General features: G+C 35.3%; 1 protein-coding gene across 1 annotated transcript; it reads right to left on the bottom strand.

Annotated features, from left to right (window-relative positions):
* Window positions 1–5022: 5022 nt before the first annotated feature.
* Window positions 5023–6208, bottom strand: phlda2 (pleckstrin homology-like domain, family A, member 2). Its single transcript, XM_039663115.2, has 2 exons — window positions 5612–6208; window positions 5023–5343 (listed from the first exon to the last, which is right to left on the bottom strand). Exon 1 carries the CDS (start codon window positions 6160–6162, stop codon window positions 5638–5640), a length of 525 nt encoding a protein of 174 aa, XP_039519049.1. The 5' UTR covers window positions 6163–6208; the 3' UTR covers window positions 5023–5343; window positions 5612–5637.
* Window positions 6209–21392: the final 15184 nt, after the last annotated feature.

Genomic DNA, 21392 nt, shown 5'->3' with positions numbered 1-21392 from the left:
CTTCAAAGGGCTTTAAACGACACCAGACGATGAATAAGCTTCTTATCTGGGACCCTTCGAGTCATGACTCGAAAAAAGATTTGTTTATTTTGATAAACGAACGCTCATCGCAGAACAGAGCAAGGCGAGCATTTGTGCTTATAAACTTGTAGCTGCACTGAAACTCTCATTTGGACCTTGAACCGTTTGGTTCCCATTGAAGTCCATTATATGGAGAATATCCTGGAATGTTTTCATCAAAAACCTACTTTTCGACTGAAGAGAGAAAGACGTGGACATCTTGAATGACATGGGGGTGAGTAAATTATCAGCTAAAGTTAAAAAAAAACAAAACTTTGAACTACTCCTTTAATTGAGACGATTTATAAGTTTCATCAGCCTAAACCACTGTAATTTAAATGGTTGTAATAATTTCAATGTAACTGAACATTAGACACAACTACGCACTATCAAGTCTTTCCCTTTTCTCATTTTCTCGAAAACACATACACTAACACTTAATTTCACATTTTTATATTTCAACACATGCAAAGCATGCTGGGAACTAACTAGCACCACCCAGTTTCAGTTAATGCAACACAAATCATTCATGTAATCAAACACAAACGGATTAAGTTAATTTAAATGTTACATATATTTGAGCAGATCGAACACAATCAAAATAAGTTTGGACAAAATGTATATTGCTTAAGCTCATTTCAATTAAGCAATTTGAACAAGCATCAAAAATCTTCTTTTTTTTCAGTGTGACCTTTTTTTAAAACCTGATTTTGAAATTTGATCCCACAGGAAGGAACTTGTCAAAGTCTTTGTCAAACCAAGTTTAATTATCGGGCGGCATCTGTGTGTCTTTAAATGTTTCAAATGCCTGAAGCCAAACATTCAGGTTATATGCCCACAAAGAATTGAGGCGCTGCTTAAAAAAACGGATATGGTGCATTATAACTAAATACACACACACATGTCACAAATACAATAGATGAATGACTCCTTTTGTCAGCACATTTGAATGCTAATTTAGGAGTCTGTTCTTATACAGGGTCACGTTTTTGTCACATTGTGTGGTCACGGGTGAGAAATGTGAGGAATGACAATGACAATGATGAAAAGTGAGGGCTTACCTGACTGTGAGGACAAATTCCAAAAAAAGATCAAACATGACATTGACACAAGCATATTACCATGTCATACGAGCAAGCTCGTCAATGGAAAAAAAGTACTAATTATTTTTCTTTTTTTACCCTCTAGGTGTTTGTGCTTAATTTATTGATGTTCTCAGAACATTCTGGGACTTTATTTTGTTATTTTAGTCTAAACTGTATAATAATAAAAAAAATAAATGGTTTGTAAAAAATAAATGGTTGTTGGAATGAAAGGAAAAAGTTGAAAGTAAAAATGGTTGAATCAAAAGTAATGGTAGGTAAAGTTGTTTCAAGAATTAGTCATCTGATTGAGCACTATAACTGTGGATCTTTAAATGCACAGTCATATTTATAAATGACTTTATGAATCATTAAGGCAGTAATGATTCAGATATGTCAATTTTAAGATCAAACAAGTGACTTTGTAGGTGCAGCTTATCTTTTAGATATGGGGTGATAAACCCAGCCCTGAGTATACAACACTCTCCAGTTCCTCTTGCATGACTGGAGTTTGATATATATATATATATATATATATATATATATATATATATATATATATATATAATTAAATACACTCAATAAAATGCTAAAAAATAGATTCAATTGAAAATGTGTCATTGATGTTACATATACATCAATACACATGATTAAATATTTGTTTTTAAATACTTGTTGTATCCTAATAGCATATAAAGTATGCTTTATGTAATGCTTAGAAAAATATTTTCATTGTCCAATTTTTCTTTATTAAACTAAATGCTTAATAAATGAATAATATGTGTTTGCATATCAATGAAAATTAATAATTAAAACAATCATAAAAGAATAATAAAATAATTATGAAAACATGAATGTCAAAAAATGGGTGTTTTAATTATTGAATAGACTAAAAATCTTAATAATAAAAATGAAAAATGAAAATGTGTGTCCTAAATAGGTTTCATTAAATAAACACATTATTAAATATTTCATTTAAAAAATTTAATTAAACAAAATTCTTAATACATTTTTTAAGATGTAATAAATACAATTGTGTGCTGAATATTTTTTCTATATTTTTTTTATTTTATTTTTATATATAATGAATATTTTTTTAATAATATTAATGTAAACATTTGTGTTGAAAAATGTATATATTTGTGTAACAAATACAAACATATAAATATAAAAACATAATTAAAATAGAAAACAAAAAAAAATAAAAATAATAAAAACATTTAAATGAAAATTTGTGTCCTAAATATGTTTTATTAAATATACATAATGCTTCATAAAACTCATAAAATTTTACTAAAATATGCTAATTCAAATGCTCGATATAAATCATTTAACTGAAACATTTGTCAATTTGTATTTTATTAAACTAAATTAATAAATAAATGATTAAATAATTATAATAATGTCCTGAATATTTTTTTTTCAGTAAATACACTTTCTATGCTACACACAGATCTCATGCTTCATGAAATGCTTATAATAATAAAAATAACCCCAAAACGTATCACCTTGTGTTTTATTAAATATTACTTAATGAAATGCATAAAAAAAACATTGAAATGAAAATGCGTGCACTAAATTATAAAAGCAATAATGGACACGAGGCCAAGCTCTATTGTGAATGTAACTGTGGGGAGTATGCACCCTTATCTGAAATCAGTGAATTTATATTTAAATAGCATAAAACATTTCATAACAAAAACAAACCCTTTAAGTAGGATAATCCCAATAGCTGATAACAACATTTCTTGCATATCAATGCCAACAAATGTAAATATTCAACGCATTCTCACCCCAAGGCGTCACCTTTGACCATGCTTCAATATTTGAGCTTTAGGCGCCCTTTTTTTAAGGAAAAGCGTCAATTACATGACGCGGGTAGGTTTACGTCTGTGGTAGGGGTAGGGTTACATGCGATCCTACGGCGTCATCTTTGTGACGCCAAAGGGCGCCAAAAGCATCATATTGAATCATGGTCAAAATGCTTCAGTTAGGTGACGCCTTGGGGGTGAGAATGGGCTGAAATATTTGAAACAAAAAGAGTGAGAAAGAAATCCAAGTATAAATCTTTTGTTTTGACTCATAAACAATAAAACTCAATAAGATGATGGGCAACTTTAAATAGGTAGGTATGATAGTGAGTTATAAATGTCTATCCGGACACATCCAGACCTCCAGAAGAGAATACAGTGAAACCGAGCCCTCAGGGGCCCGTCAGGAGCCCACGAGGAGCCAAATGAGCGAGACATATTTCTTGACTGAACGCTTCTCCTTAGATCAGTGTGTCCCTTTGATCCATAAACAACTTCAAAGCCGAGCGCTGGATAATCTAAAGCGAGAGCTTGTGCTCTCTCACTCTACACTGACACATGCACTCAACTTCAACAAAGAGCCAGAGACTGCTGAGTCTGTTTAACCGCAATGCATTATATCCAACAAAAAAACTATGAAAATATAATTTTGCCCATAAAGTCAGCATTACAACTCCAATACGAGTTGTAATGCTGACTTAAGAAATGACATTTACATCACGAAATGATGAGCGGTTTCCTGTCATCGCTTGATAAGGCGGCAGAGTTTACTGTACTTTGGGTGGATCACTCGTTTTATAATGGGATTTATACGCCTACACCTGTTCAGAAGGGCAAGTGTGAAGGTTATAGCCTCAATAAAGCATTAGGGATTGGCTTGTGTCTTTTTTTGGGTTACACTTTATTTCGATAGTCACTTTGGACGTTCTACTAATTATAAGTAACTTTTCAAATACATGTCAAGTAACTCTCATTAGAGTATTAGTATATTACTGTCAGTAGACTGTTAGGTTATGGTTAGGTGTTAGGCTTTGGGTTAGGAGAATAAAGTTTACTTGTAGTCGCCAAGTTGAATGTCTGTTGGGGGACCTAGATATTAAGCTGACAGTCTACTAATACTCTAATGACAGTTAGTTGACATGTAGTTGAAAAGTTATAGTTAGTAGAAAGTCTATAAAGTGGACTATATATCGAAATAAAATGTTACCCTTTTTTGTATTTTTGAAGTCAAATATTCGTCAATTTTTCGTGTTGTCAGTGGGTGCGGCGCACAACATAAGCGTGTTGCTATGCTATACAACAGGTCTATTGAGCTATCTATCATGACGCATGATCACATTTCTGAATGAACAAGTCACTTCCACGACAAGGACAATCCCCTCCCTCGAGAAACGCCTGACAAAAGAAACTAAATAACATTTAAAATGATGGCGCTACTGGTGCAGATTATGATATGAAAAATTATAAATGAGTTTTGATAAAACTTACAATAAGGTCAATGTGTTAGTTAGAGTTAGTTAATAAATATACTACTAGGTCTATTGAATAATATTAACTGATATAACTTTTGATTTTAGCAATGTAGTAAATTTTGAAATTGAGACAGCAACACAGTGTCGGCCCAGATCCGGTACATGTGAATTCAACGCGTACCAGATGTGGGTCGTCTGGATTATTAACTCAGATTACTAAATGGAGTCCCACTTTATATTAAAAATCTTTAACTAAGTAACATTAAACAAGGGTGGAATTACTAAATACTCAAATCAACTCAATTTAATCGAGCTGAGGTAACTAAAAAGAAGTACATTCAACTAGATGTGTTTAAAATGATTCATTTAAATGCTAATACATAGTACTTACATTTAAAATAAATTAATCATTTGAGACAGTGCTTACAATGTACATGTTTTACATTGTACGTATTTATTGATGTATAATAAAGACACCTTTAAAGTGTGACCAATGACCATAATTCTTTACTGCACAATTAAGAACCTTATTGTAAAGAGTTACCTGTTTATTTTTTTAAACTATTTTAATATAAATAATGACGTCCAGATACAAACTCAGTTTTATGCAAATTTATTTAAATAAATACATCATGAAATAACTTAATACAACATTGGTATTCGCAGCATTCCTTTGGAAAAATAAATAAGATGCATTTACACGCATATATCCAGAGCCTTATCGAGGCGGTTAAGAAAGTCCAAGGATTCAGTCTTGAGTGTTTTTTTGAGGGTTTTGCTTGTTGAAATCATTGCAGGTTTATTCTTCCGAAGACCTTCACAGACCAGCTCAACCACAGTCCTTACTCGGAGTCTGAGCACATGGGCTCCTTTCAGACACGCTTTGGTCCAAACTTCAAGATTAAGTTCGCTGTATCTCTAAACGAAACAAAAGGGAGAATGAGTTTTCCTAAATATAAACCATTACTTAAATAGAAAGCCTACTATAGACTACAAATCATGTCAAACTATTGAAAAATAAAGGTTCTTTATTGGCATTATGAAGCAACTTTAACCTCCATGGAATCTTTCCATTCCACAAAAGGTTCTTTAGAAGGGAATAAGGTTCTTTAGAATGGTTGTTTTAAGAACCCAATTTTGGAACCTTTATTTTTAAGGCAAATAGCCTACATCATTTCTTTCTCACCGTGTGTGTGTTGGATTGGTCGCATCTCACGGTGCTCTAGCCTCGCATCTCTCTTGCTGTCCCAGAGAAGGGTTCTCCGATTCCTGGCGTGTTTTAAAGTCCTGAATGGCTTTTCTGTTCTGAAAGTCAATCAGAGCCATTGTGATCACGGCATTCCAGCAGTTCTCCTCGCCCGAGCACCTAAAGTCAATCTCCTTATTGTCTGTGGTCACGATCGTGAAGTAGACGAACTTCCCAGTGCGCTCCACACAGTCCACCTTCTTAATGGACTGCAGCTTGAGCTCTTTGCTCCTGTTCTTCTTCTGGTTGTCGGTGTAGATGTTCAGGCTGTCCGTGGTGAGAACGCACGTCTTCCTCTTCCAGAACTGGAGGAGATTATCGCTCCTCTTTTCCAGCTCTCCTTCCTTCAGGACGTGGGAAATATCAGAGCCCGTCATGTCGGTGGCGTTTTGAGTGAGCTTCGAGTTTTGGACGAAAAGACAAGAATACGAATGTCCAAGAGCTTCGTATAATCTCCGCTGAAGTCTCCGGCCGACTGTGTGCTTCTTCATGCGTGCGTAAGATCCAGACAGACTCGAGTTAGGGTTTGAGGAGGAGAACGGGACCTTTTTTAAGCCTCCGCAGCCCGGCCCACATGACGTCACGTCAAACTGTTGCTCGAGTATCAATGAAAGCGCGTGGGCGACGGCGAACTCGACGTGTCAGGACTCAACGTGACCATTAAAACCACATCTGTAGAAGCGGAATCAAAAACGCCAATATATTTTTTAAATATTAAACAATTATATTTGAATTAACTATTATAATGAATATTTTATATTTAATAGCCTATTACTTTAAGTGTCCAGCATAGGCTACTGTACATTATAGCAACTCCTGCAGTCCCAGTTACTGTAAAATGTATCCCAGGATGCACCTCGGCTCGTGAAATTGGTTCAGTCTGCAGAGATAGAATTTAAAAAAAAATAAGTCAAATATAATAAATTGTACACTCTCAGAAGAAAAGGTACAAAAGCTGTCACTGTGGCTGTACCTTTTCAAAAGTAGGATACCTAAAGGGTGCATATTGGTACCTTAACCTAAAATGTACATAGCACCTAAAATTTACATATTAGCACCTAAATGTCCATATTAGCACCTAAAATGTACAAACTAGCACCTAAAATGTACATATTAGCACCTAAATGCCCATATTAGCACCTAAAATGTACATATTAGCACCTAAAATGTACAAAGCACCTAAAATGTAGCCTACATATTAGCACCTATTACACTATTGGTCTTGTGATTGGTCATAATGTCTTTGATTATCCATGTATAGGCCTATATGCTTTATGAATAAGAGAAAATTACCTCTAAAATTTAAATAAAAAACTTCTCATTTTTTGTTATTTCAATTTCCAGATAGATAGATAGATAGGTCTACTGTAGATAGATAGTTGAATTATTTGAGCTGTTTATGAGTAAAAGCCTTCTGTTCATTGCATATCATGATGGTAATAAAGATGGATAGATAGTTTGTATAATAAGTGTTTTAAGGATGGGTGTGATGCATGACATTTCACAACTATTCCTCAAATAAAACAGAGTTGAGTAACTTATTAATGAAGTGATATAAAGTGTGACTTCATTTTGTTGAATTATGGATATTAAGTCATTTCCGTGACATTTTGTCTTAGAAAGCAGTTCCAAAATCCAACCAGGACTAACAGACTGACAGTGCTATCAGACGCGCTTTGATGAGACATCTTACCATCTCCTTTCATTTACTCCAAGTGGGATGTTTTATGGAAACGGCCAGGGTGTGTGTGTGTGTATGTGTGAAGAGTCATCAAGGAGAGCAGTAAAGTGAAGGCATGTCTGTCGGATGACTCACACTGATAACAGAGGGAGGAGTCCTGCCAAACAAGGAGTTCTGGGATTTTACACACCTCAATCCAACTCTGTCCATAGGTCGCTTTCGGATCTGCCAGATAGCCATATATTCTAGTATAATAGCCTACATTACAACAAGATCAGAGGATAACCCACGGCTAGCGGATGCATTTTTTTCTGGTTCATTGTCTAACCTTAAATTCCAAGAAAGGCATTTTGTCCTCTAGAACCCAATATGGTTTCCAGTGGGTGTGTGTTGATTCCAGGCAGTGACCTCATTATCTGTGGGAAGTCATATCAAGGTTTTGGGACATAAGTGGGATGATGGTTAGGATCTGAGAAAGGAAGTTTAGACTGGTTTAGACGAAGGAACACATTTCACCTTGTTGATTGATTTCCAGAGAACTGAAAGAGGTTGTTGCCTCATATAGACTGAATGATTTGTATTTTAATCCGGTTTTGCCAATCAAGTCTGTTCAAGTTCATGGCTGTCCGGTTTATGAATAACCATGTTGATGTGATTCATACTGTAATCCGTCTCCACCTTCACTTCACAAAAGCTTCTTAAGTTGCTCTAATTTAATAAATCAAGCCACTGTTGAATAAGTATGTCACTGTGTAGAGTCAGTGTAAACAATAATCTGATTGACCCGTATTCATTTCATATGGAATTCTGACTCAACAGTATTTTTGGATACTTTTTAATATATATATATATACTTGAAAAAAATAAAATATCATGCAAAAGTTATAACTTTGATGATTATGGCTTACATCTTATGACAACCCCAAATTTAAAATCTCAATTAGAATATTACATGAAATCAATTGAAATCTCATATGGAGTTATCTATATGACGCCAAAGGATGAGAATATGTTGTAATATTCATACTATGCGCATGCATAAGATTCAGCAATATTATTGATCTGACTGAACTGACGCTGTATGAGGATTGAACCGAGTTGGACAATGGCCATCAATTGCAGAACTGCTTTATAAATGAAATGAACTCATTTAAAGGAGCTGTATGTAAGAAATTTATTTTAAAAATAATTATAAAATGGCCCTGATATATCATTAGACATTACGAAATCCCAATGAACCCTTGTTTTTCAATTGTACAATTGGGTGTTGACATTGGGACAAACATTTGGCAAGTCATTTACATATAAAAAAAAATAAAAGTGGACCCAAAATAGAGCCCTGTGGGACACCTTCAGGAAACAACGCCTGATTCCTAACTCTAACAAACTGAGTCCGATGTGTTAAGAAAGATTCTACCTATTTAATAGTGCCAGACAATTTCCGTAATGATTCAGAGAGCTCTTTCAACATAACAGTGTTCATACCAATGACATATTTCGCTTGAGATGGTCTCAGAGATCTAATCCCTCTCACAGCATCTGCCTCAGTGATATATTCTATGTTAAAAGCTGGCTCTGTCTGTCCGAGGTGTGTTCTTATATTCAGAGGAAAAACACTTGTCAATGAAATGATTATTGAGAGCATCAGCTACTTCAGTTGGCTCGTCTCTTAATCTTTTCCACCAACAACAAGTTCAATTGATTTGGCATTGTTAACATTATTTCCCATTAGTTTTCTTAACTGGCTCCAAATAGGTTTAGCATTACCTCCTGCTTTTTCAATTATGGTCAAAAAAGAAGTTTGCTTTTGCTATCCTTATCTCTTTGACTAACAAACTAGCATATTCAAGCCGTTTTTTCTTTAGATTTAAGATTTTTGTTGTTATCCAAGGAATGGTGTTCCTTTATTCCCCCTATGCCGTTGTCTGCATGTGAATGCATCAATATTGATCCCTAAAGTTGTTGTGTAAATCTTTGAATGTCTTCCAAAGATCTTCCTAAAAGTACGTAATCCCAGTTGATGCTCTGGACTTATAAACTGACCCTGCATATTTTTGGGGATATTTAAAGATTCTTGTTCTTGAACAAATGGAGTGAAACGCTTGTTAGTTAGCTTCCTGTCTATCAGGATCATATTGTGGTCTGATATATCTAGACAATTCGCTTTGGTCTATTGCTAAATATTAGATCTATTTGTGTTCTTGTAGAATGTGTTACTCTGGTAGGCCCACTTATCAACTGTGTAAGATCACAGGTCAATGATTTGTCTTGATGTGATCTGTTTTAAAGACAGTGATCTTTCTTTAAACATCTAATTTCATCAGATGTTTCCAGAATATTTGATACATGATGTTGCAAAATACAGTGAAGATTAAGTTCAACATAACATGTGTTCTTTGAATCACCTTGAAGTACATCTACAATAGTTATATCAGTCTAGATCACTGTACTGCATCATTGCAGTAATTGTCCTGGGAGAACCAAAATGAGAAAATATGCCAGTGAAATCAAGCTGAACTGGACACAGTTATTATTGATGATGAAACCAGTGAAAGGCCAGAGCCACAAAAACACTGCAGCTGTTACCTGACGCTTCTCCGGCAGGATTCCTCGCCTGTCAAACCCCTATCTCTCTCAAGAGCTCTCCTCTACAATTGTTTGGGAGACCTATTTTTGGCAGCCTGATCTCAAAGGGGGAAAAAAAAGCCTCAGCTTTTTCCTCGCACTCATAAACGTATGTAGCCCTCTTGGCCATGGACACACGGCGATGAGTCCCGGTAGTTATTTGAAGCATTGTTCAGATAAGCCAGAGCAAGTGCTGCCATATCGTGGGAAAAAGAACAAATGGCGCAAACGTCCAAGAGAGGCATGAGCAACTATTGTGAAACAATGCACAGGGATGAGAAGTGCTGACACGTTTGGGTCAGGAAGCCAAGCGCCTTAACAAAGCCTGAGAGCTTTTAATACAAATCTGCCACAACCAAACCAGTGGGACTATAAAAATACAGGAAAATGCATGAATAAATGATAGTAGCACATTTGATAATATATACATTTGGATATATATATATATATATATATATATTGGATCTTTATTAAATGGATCACTTGTTTGAGAAGGAACTGAATGAATGAATGAGTCGCCACAAGATGGCAGCCTACACAGAACGCTCGTCGGATTCGCCTATAACCTTGTGCGCTGTATACGAACCAAGAAGAAGAAGACGAAGATGGCGTGTGACGCAGCCGACACGTGATGTGATGACATCATCGTTTCACAAAATATACGGATTGGCTGTACACACAAAACCGCAAGGGTGTCGTTTTCAGATTTATCCACTTTGGGATCCGGTTTCAAAAAATAGCAGTTTCACTCTCCAAAAACGCTGGATCAGTGTGGACGAAACGCCAATACGATAAAAAAATTATACGTATACAGTGAAACGCATCTTTATGTGGTTGGGCTCATAGTGTCGGCCGGCCCAGATCTGGCCCACGTGGATTCCAAACGGCTTAAAGGGGTGATGAACTGAGAAATCAAATTTTCCTTGAGCTTTTGACATCTAAGAGGTCATCATATTATAAGAATATCCTGTAAGTTTCAGAACTGAAAACGTCCTTGTTAGTCCAATAAAAGCTTTTATTGACACAGCCTCTAAAAACGACTCGTTTTTAAAAGTGGGGAACTATGACGACAAAGAGGATAAAACACCACCCCCACAGAAGAAGATCAACGCCTGCTTCACCACGGCAGGTTTAGCCCCGCCCACCGATTCGCGCATTACACACCCATAAGTATCATACATGTACATGCTTACCTCGTGATGACAAACTGGATCGCTACCGAGCAATACAGAATATTGTGCAGTGCCTGGTTGTGGAAGAAGACAGTCGCTGCATAAGCTTCCTGTGGATTCCAGTAGGACTGCATGGATAAAATTTATTTTTAATGACGTTCCAGCTGATGAGATAAAACATCGTCGTCTGTTCGCTTCATTTCACTGAGGATTGTTTTGTCAACAAGACTGGATTTGCAGACCGATTAAGAGTAAAGAACGGTGCTGTGCCGTCTATATTGGATCTGACAGGAATATTGTGCAACACACGGACTCTGGGTTGAACATGTATGGGCGAATCCGGTTGCCATTTGACAACATAGGACGTTTTCCCCAACGTACACCGACGGGTGAGTGAAACTCATTATAATATGCAAAACTGTTCTCCACTCGCTTTACTTCCAAGTCTTCGGTGCGACACGCCCATAAAAACCGACTGTTTTTTAGGTAGGCTCACAACCAGGGTACAAAATAGCCTATTACTTGTTCATTTTGATGTTTTTGAATGCAAAAACCAAGCGAACGTTATAAGTTGACCTCAGACAACAATATAATAACATTTAAAAAGCCAGTTCATGACCCCTTTAAAACTTTCCACACATGCTAGCATGACAAAACTTGATGTATTTACTACTTGCTATATCAACACTATATAGAGAAAAAAAAATGTGCCAAAATTAAAAAAAAAATCTTTGGAAGATATCACTGCAAAAGTAAAGTTCTTACCTGATTTAAAGGGGACATAAGGGGGACATATCATGCTAAATCCTCTTTTTTTAGCCCTTAAATGCATTTTGTTTTATATTTGGAGTGTTTATAAGTACAGAAAAGATGAAATTATTCTCTTCAGGTGCTTCGGAATATCTTTATATTCTGTTTTGGTCATATTTGCAACCTGTTCTGATTTTTGCTGTTCTCTATGACGTTTTTTGTACAATTACGTCACAGTATTTGCTGCGGAACTAACAAATAAGCATAGACATTATACACTAGACCTCACCTTTGGATGCGGCAGTTCATTGGAACGAATGCGTCAATAGAGCCGCCATCTTGAAACAGGGGAGCCCCTCCACTTTAATGCATCAGCGTCAATGTAGTAGACACAGGTCTAACGCAAATAAAATCATCACAAATCATCATGAATGCGATTTTTCTTGTTTTTTTTGTTTGTTTCAACGGTCAGACATGTATTTATCATTGATTCCAGAAAGAAATTTTTTTTTTACATTTTTTTTCATTTTTTGTAAAACATTATTCTTTAGATTTCATCTGTGAACTTCATACGCTGCACAAAAGTCCGCCACCATCAATGAATTCGAAGTAAAGGCAGAGATAGCAGCCTTACCTAGCTACTTCCTATGACAAGACCCCTGTTCCAAGATGGCGGCGGTTTTGACGCATGCTTAGAACCCCCAGGTGAGGTCTAGTGTATATGTCTATGACAAATAAGGACATTGACTACCGGTCCAACACTTCGAGCAATCCACCGTTTTTATTTCTCGCTCTGATTTTGTAGTCCAAGCTCAAGGATGCAGAAGTTACGAGAGGGCAAGTGCACTTCAAGGATTCCCACTTCAACAACCTCCGCCAGTATAAAGAAGGGTTTGTCGATCGACTTCGTCTGAATGAGAGGTAAATTCCTTCTATCTTTGGAGACGACGAACAGAGCATGTTGATAAGCTGCAAATATCGTTAATAAAAAGAAAGTACTTTACTTTTTTAAAACACATGGTGGTCATGGTTTAGCAGTACCTTTGTCTTTCTTTGTTTTTGTTTTGAAGTAACGTTACACGTCTGCAGTATTATTGTTCTTGAGTTTCATCAATGGTCATTTAGCTGTTGTGTTTTCTGATTCTTTTCTAAACGTATCATATTATCAATACAAATTTTTTGTGGTAAGATTAGACCGTAGTCATTTATCTTGTTAGTGTGCTTGTTTTAACAAGAGAAATAATCGACTTTCACTTATAACACAATACAGTTACATACCACTACAATACATCCATATGAAGAGGTTTTTCTGCAGGTTCGTCGTCTTCTTTTTTGCTTGCTCTGGCTCGAACATGTAAGGCTTGATGGACAAGTCTTCCGTTATTGACATTTTGTTAACGTGTGAATAAAAATCGATATATAATCGTATATCTCTAATCAAACTACAAAAATGGCTGAACGGGGTGGAGTAACTCAGACCTGGAGAGCGGGCGGGGTATGACACATCTCCTTTTTATTTAAAGGGGCCGCTTCAAAACGAGTTGCTCACAGACGCACATCAGAAAATGGGTAGAAAAGGGGCTTGTGGAGCTATAATAATGAGGAATTCAGACCCGAATCCGCTTTATATAGACCACAAATGTATGATTTACATGCAAAAAGGAATGATTTATAAGCATGATTTGTACCCTTTAAGGTGCGTCTAAAGTATCCTGCTCAATGTTTTACAATATACCATGCATAAACTTAGAGAATGATCATTAGCATTAAAAAAAGACCATTCGATTAGTTGTACATGGCAGTTATTGCAATTCACACTGACAGCATATTATGTTTATGTAGCCGCATAGCTGTGGCTTTTTATAACGTTTCATCTTTCTCGTTTTACTTTTTTACAATCCAAACAAGCTTCGCATACTTACATACTGAACAGCAATGACTAAATAAACTTGAATTAGTCAAAAGATCTGGGCTGATGGTGCTTTTTTGTGATGTTTTATTCCCAGGAAGGAGTGACTTGTGAACTAGTGTGGTAAACCCATAATTCCTAGCATAAAGCTTGGAAGGCCTGTTCCTCGAATTGTATTGTGAGCTGCTTTGTATACAGAGCTTGACAAGCAAGTAATATAACTACTCAGCTATTGTTTCAAAATGAGCATTTAATAAGCCCTGACATTTTCATGAATGAGCTAACATGATCAACTGACTCAATGTTTATATCTGAGATTAGCTGTGCCAGTCGGTTCAGATATTATGTAAGTCTATAATTAATGATGTCTAATCCATTTACAAAAACAACAAAAAAATAATTATTAAGATTGATCATATTACCTAAAGGGATGATTCGCCCAAAATGAAAGTTCGGTCATCATTTACTCAGCAGTGTCTTTCCAAACCTGTGCTTTCTTCTTCTGCAGAACACAAAATAGATATTTTAAAGAATGTTTCACTGTTTTTTTGTTCATATAGTTAAAAGCCAATGGGGACCAAAATTATATTGGAACATAGCATAGCATTTTTTTTTCTGCAATATAAATTGATATGAAACCATGCAGGTGTTTTAACTCGAAAACTATACTGTGAAAGAGTGTGTGTGTGTGTGTGTGTGTGTGTGTGTGTGTGTGTGTGTGTGTGTGTGTGACCTGCTAAAACCTTATGGGGACAAAATGTCCCCACAAATATGGCAATATTCGAAATCCTTGTCCTTGTGGGGAGATTTTTTGGTCCCCATGAGGAACATAGTTATGAATCCATAGTTATGAATATGAGTACAGCTATAAAATAACAATACTATTATTTAAATCTTAATTATTTAATTTTTTAAATATGAAACCTAAGCTGATGATGCTGTATTTCAATGTATCAGATCGGGTTTGTTCATTACAGTGACCAAAGATGCCGAAACACACTGTATATTTGCATATGTGCACTTCTCTCTGAAATCCACAGTCAATATATTTATTTAATTGAATCACACCCTTCACAATTTAATAATTGCATTAGCAAAATTGCGACATTTATTTCAATATACACTATTGTGCATCCAACCCGATCTCACGATAAGTCGTCTGTGATTTTTACAAGGTGGCTAATTTACGAATTCGTATGATCAATCTTACGTATTTTACGAGATGACCAATGAATTCTTACCCCGTGACCCCGCCCATAAACCTACGCGTCACTGGGGTTTAGACAAATCGTACGAATTGGGCAACTTGTAAAATACGTACGATTAAACAAAAATCGTACGACTCGTATTAATTTGCCTCGAAATATGTACGAATTGGTCGTGAGATCGATTGCATGAGCCAAATTGCGATTTTTATTTTTCGATATACACTATTGTGCATCTAACCCGATCTCACGGCAAGTCACACTTATGTTACAAGGTGGCTAATTCGTACGAATTCGTACGATCAAGCTTACGTATTTTACGAGATGACCAATAAATTCGTACCCCGTGACCCCGCCCATAAATCTACACTGACAATCAACTATCACTAGATGATCAACTACATGATCAACTAGATCGACCAATCTATCTCACGACCAATTCGTACGTGTTTCAAGGCTAATTCATACGAGTCATTCGATTTTTGTTTAATCATACGTATTTTACGAGTTGCCCAATTCGTGCATCCCACTGTAAAAATAATTGTGATTTTAACAGTAAAAGACTGTAAAAATGCTACAGTGCAAAACTGTTAATTGGTTAACAGCAGGGGCGATTCTAGGGTCAGAGCTTTAGGTATACGGTAAATAAATGTGATAGATCTCATGGTACATTTACTGTAATTTTACTGTAAAATTTTGTTAAATTTAATATTTGAAATTGAAAAAGAACAACTCGTTGTATAATTTACAGTGAAAAACCATGACATTCCCATAATTCCCTGTGTGACACTTCACATGTTTTTTATTTTTGTTGAAATTACTGTTTCCACATAGTTTTCTTGTTTTTTTTTCTAATCAGTTATGTACATTAGGGTTTTATGTTACATTTAATGTTGTTAAATTAATGTTTCATTAGATAAAGCTTTATTATATAAATATAGGCTAAATGTGTGATGATAGTTGATTGTCAGTGTATTACAATGGTACACAACAGATATCAATACTTTAATAGGTTGGTAAATTAACATTATATAGATAATAAAATACGGTTTATTACTGTAAATTTTAAGTTAAGTCTGTAAAACCAATAACGTTGCTACCGTATTTTTGACGGTAAATTTCTGATTTACCGTCAAAAACTGCCGTTTTACTGCCGTTTTTTTACCGTAAAAAATGCGGTTATATTTTTTTACAGTGTACATTGAAATTCTCGGTAAGGACAAAAAAAAGCCTGAAACTGCCTCTAGTCAACACAAAGTCAATTCTAGTAATCAATTTCAATATGTCAAACACCGGGTCACCTCAGCCCAAGGCCCTGGGCTTTAACCCAGTTAAGCCTGTGCACTATTGTGTCACTTGATGGAGACCAAAAAGCACTAAAATAATCAGACAGATGTTTGTTGTGTTTAGTTCTGTGGGAACATACTGTACACAGTAGTAATGTATTTTTATACCCAGTGACGGCAACTGTCAGCGGAGATTAAACGGCGTCATCTGTGCGGTAATACGCTGGGATAAAGATTTACGTAAACTACCAGATGGAGACAAACTGAATAACTGGTATATCGTTTTCCATAACAGAGATCTTAATAGCGCTTCATTGTGTTTTGTGTTACAGTATTGCAGTCATTTGCCGTTGATTATTAGCGCAGCTTGACTTATGGCGCCTCCTTGCATTATCAGACATCTAGATGCCACAATAAAGCACTTATTTTAGTGCCGCCCATCCGAGACAGAACACAAATCTCTCTGTTGAGCTCTTCGTGACGGTTGTTTCCGCTGTGGGACATTACAGGACCTCACACAAGGGGTTCAGTGGTTCTAGTGGTCAAGCAAACCGGCCAGCCGTAAAAGGCAAAGGCAGTTTGCTGGGGAAGAAACGTAGGGGTTCTTGTAAAGTGTGACTTGAAGGAAGGATTTAGGACTTCAAGCTTGAAGCTCTTGAATGTGTGGTGTTAATCCACTGAGGACAAACTCATCAAACTCAAAGACAAACACAAGGGGTTGTGGGATCACAAAGGGTCCACTTTTCATGAATAAGGTACACATTTGTGGTTCCATTTAAGCAATAAAAACACAAATCAGTGTAGAGTTAAGTATTAAATGTTAGATAATTGACATAAAACTAACATACTGTAGTTTAACCATGTTAAAATTCAACCCTTTTACTGCATGATTTTTCCGCCCCTTGATTAATAAATAATGGAAAAGTCTGTAAAATTGTGACACAGGAAGTCTCATAATTTGGATAAACAATTATCTTACATAAACTGCATCTAAAAGTGTCAACAATAATATAGCAATGTTATAAACAACACTGTTACCGCATGATTTTTTTCACACTGACATCCAGAAAGTAACATACAATTATTTAATGTACACTGTGAAAAATATTTTCAAGATTTGTTATCACAACATATTTTCTTTTGTCAAATCAACTTTATAATAATTTATTTAGTTGAGATAACTTATTATTTTGAGTTTCTGATGGTTAAATTAATCTCCTTCATTGTATTAACTCACTTTTTCCAGTTCAATGAACTTAAAATTTTAAGGCAACCAGGTTACTTAATTTTTTAAGTTAAACCATCAATATTTTTTTACAGTGTATAAATGATTACAGGATGAAAAGTGGCTTTATCACAAAACCCAGTTACTGTTTAATTCTCCATTATTTAAAATAGATACACTCTAAAAATGCTTGGTTGTTTTAACCCAACTTTGGGTGAAATATGGACAAACCCATGCATTGGGTTACATTTTTTAATTACATTTTTAACCCAATGTTTGGGTTTGTCCATATTTGACCCAAAGTTAGATTAAAACAACCAAACATTTTTAGAGTGTAATTCCACAAAAAATTAGACAGGAAGTAACATAATTTAGATGAACATAAAATGTACACGGCATGTGTCACGGTTCTGTGTATCACTAGACTACATGTCCCATCATCCTCTCTGGCTCACAATCGCACTCACTACATCATCATCACAGCTGTCTGGTCATTACCTGTGTACATACGTTCCTGCTTGTCTGTTGTGCTTTGTCCAGTCTCGTATGTGTTTGGTTGTGTCTGCACTAGTCTATTGTTTTACCTTGTTGATCATTCAATTTATCCTGAAAACGTTTCATCCTCATCTTCGTGCCTTCATCGACAGAGCAACCGTTACAGCTGTAAAGTGGCAACAAAACAGTGTGTTACAATATGTTACCGCATAATGTCTCCCAAAAATGCTGGGTTGTTTTAACCCAATTTTGGGTCAAATATGGACAAACCCAGCCATTGGGTTACACTTTTAAATGACATTTTTAACCCAATGCTCTATATTTGACCCAAAATTGGCTTAAAACAACCCAGTATTTTTTAGAGTGAAAGTAACATCATTTGTATAAACATTTGACTTTATGATTACAGCATTAAATTCAACCCAGTTACCGCATAATTTCCCGCCTTTTTAAAAATTCCATAAAATGTTGACAGCTAGAAAGTAATAATTTGGATAAAGAATTATTACATCAAATCGACACATCATGTAAAGTGGCAGCAATAATATGTTATTTGATACTTTTTATTTATAAATTAATGTTATGTTATACTTACGCCACTTTCTGAAGGCACCTCCTTGTATACTGAAATAATATATCACGTAATTTAACATGTTATATTCTATTTTGTATCTATTTGTGGACAGATACAGCGAAAGTGACATCATTTGATAGAAATTAGGAGGGAGAGAAAGAGAGAGTGTTTACATGTGTGTAATGGGAGGGAGACGGAGCCACAATGAATGTGACATTTAAAGCTATGGGGGTGTTTGAACTCTCTGTGAGTCAACAGACCAAATTGGATAACAGATTCTTTGTTCGGTCTTTACATGAAGTTGTTCGGTCTGTTATAATACAATTATAGATATAAAAATGGAGAAAAGGTCAATTTAGTGTAGTTAAAAGTATAGGATACTTCCTTTAATTTAAGCCCACACAACCTATATAATAAATTCGTAATTCGTATGCATCAAATAATTATTAAATTAAATGTCATTACTCCCATAAAAGTGCAATATGTAATTTTTGTTGTCTTTTTCAGTGGTCTTAGACTTTATACTGACATCTATCAAAAGTTTATTGAAAATAAGAAATAAAAAAATAAATAGTATTCAGCTGGTCATGTGAATCCAACATGGCCGCCCCCATGAGGGTGGACCACCCTTACATGGAACAGCTTGTAGCCTCCTAAAAAGACTTGAATCTTCATCAAAAGTGATTTACACAATTTAATTTGTACTTATTTAAGAAGTACTATTCATTTTTAGTGCATTTTTTTTTTAATCAGAGACATGCCGATATTTGCATATCACACTGTGAGAAGTTTTTGCTTTCGAGAAAAATGACAATAATGTCATTCCAACCATGCCATGATGATAAAAACCAGCAGTGAACACCGGAGACAAATGCTACTCATTCCACTCTGAAGTATAACAACGCTTTAAGATAACTGAGCAACAAAAGAAACCAGAGCGCGAGGTGCGGATGTGGGAACGATACCGCACAGAACCGATCCCGCTTTATGGAATCTAAACCAGCGGATTACACACTTGAGAAAGTACTAGGAGAATGCCAGGAAGTATTTGATACAAAGCCGCCTCACATTGGTGAAGTAGTTCATGAGCGCCGCACTAGAGCTGTCAGTGTTGAGATTCCACACATAGCTGACAGTTTACGGAATCTGGTTCTGTGGGGGATCGGCTTCCCAATCATTTCCACCTAATTGTGCTCACATTGTAATTATAGCCCTCCATGGTTATTACAAGCATTACATTTCTCTTAAACAGGACAACATACACTACCAGTCAAAAGTTTGGGATCGCTAAGATTAAAAAAAAAAAAAAAAAAAAGAAGTCTCTTCTGCTCACCAAGGCATTTATTTGAAAAAAAATAATAATAATAATAATAATAATATATATATATATATATATATATATATATATATATATATATTTCCATTTGAACACACTCAAAAAAAATTTGGGTAAACCCAAATTTGGGTCAAATATGGAAAACCCAAATGCTGGGTTAAAAATGTAATAAAAAAATGTATAGTTGTAAGTGAAAGTTGAAGTTGGGTTAAAGGAGTAGTTCACTTTTGAAAAAAACTTTTGCTGATAATTTACTCACCCCCATGTCATCCAAGATGTCCATGTCTTTCTTTCTTCAGTCAAAAAGAAATTAAGGTTTTTGATGAAAACATTCCAGGATTTTCTCCATATAATGTAATTCAATGGGAACCAAACGGTTCAGGGTCATTTCGAGTCAATCAACAAACGAAATTGACGAATTGACTCGGGAAAAGATTCGTTCATTTTGATGAACGAGTTCGAACAGGAGTCACGAACGCGCGTCACAGAACAGAGCAAGGCGACCATTTGAGCTTAAAAAACTAAATCTTTGTTATTACAATTTTTTTTTAAATGAGCGATTGTTTCGCTTGATAAGACCCTTATTCATCGCCTGGAATCGTTTAAAGCCCTTTCAACAGTTTGCGCTGAAACTGTCTTTTGGACCTTGAACCATTTGGTTCCCATTGAAGTCCATTATATGGAGAAAATGTTTTCATCAAAAACCTTAATTTCTTTTTGACTGAAGAAAGAATGACATGGACATCTTGGATGACATGGGGGTGAGTAAATTATCAGCAAAAGTTTTTCGAAAAGTGAACTACTCCTTTAAAATTTGAAATTACATTAACCCAACATTTCAAAAGAACAGCATTTATTTTAAATAGAATCTTTTGTAACATTAAAAATGTCTTTACTGTACCTTTTGATCAACTAAATTCATCTTTAAAGAATATAGCTATTGTTTTCTTTAATTTCCCTTTGAAAACTCTGACCCCAAACTTTTGAACATCACGTTTTAATGGTATAAAAGCTTTCTATTTCAGATAAGTAATGTTCTTTTGAACTTTTTATTCATCGAAGAATCTTGAAATATAAATGTAAATAATTGTTTTCAACATTGATAAAAATGAGAAATGTTTCTTGAGCTCCAAATCTCTGAAGGATCATGTGACACTGAGTAATGATGCTGAAAATTCAGCTTTGATCACAGGAATAAATGACACTTTACTATATATTCACATTCACAAACTGCTGTTTTCACAATATTTTGTATTTTAATCAAGAGTGAGCAGAAGAGACTTGTTTTAAACAGCACTGTTCTGGCTGAGGCGTTGTACAGTAGGCGGTTGAATAATCAAAGCATTGATATTTGGTTGCTAGTGCATTCTGGGTGATTGTCTACCTTCCGATTTATATGATTTTCTGGTCCTTAGATATGGGTTCTTCCCACTTTATCCACCAAGTGAAAATGGCAAGTCAGA

The sequence above is a fragment of the Pimephales promelas genome, chromosome 25 (genome assembly GCF_988280905.1).
Source record: "Pimephales promelas chromosome 25, fPimPro1.hap1.1, whole genome shotgun sequence".
NCBI lineage: Eukaryota > Metazoa > Chordata > Actinopteri > Cypriniformes > Leuciscidae > Pimephales > Pimephales promelas.
This window is presented reverse-complemented; position numbering and strand designations above follow the sequence as displayed.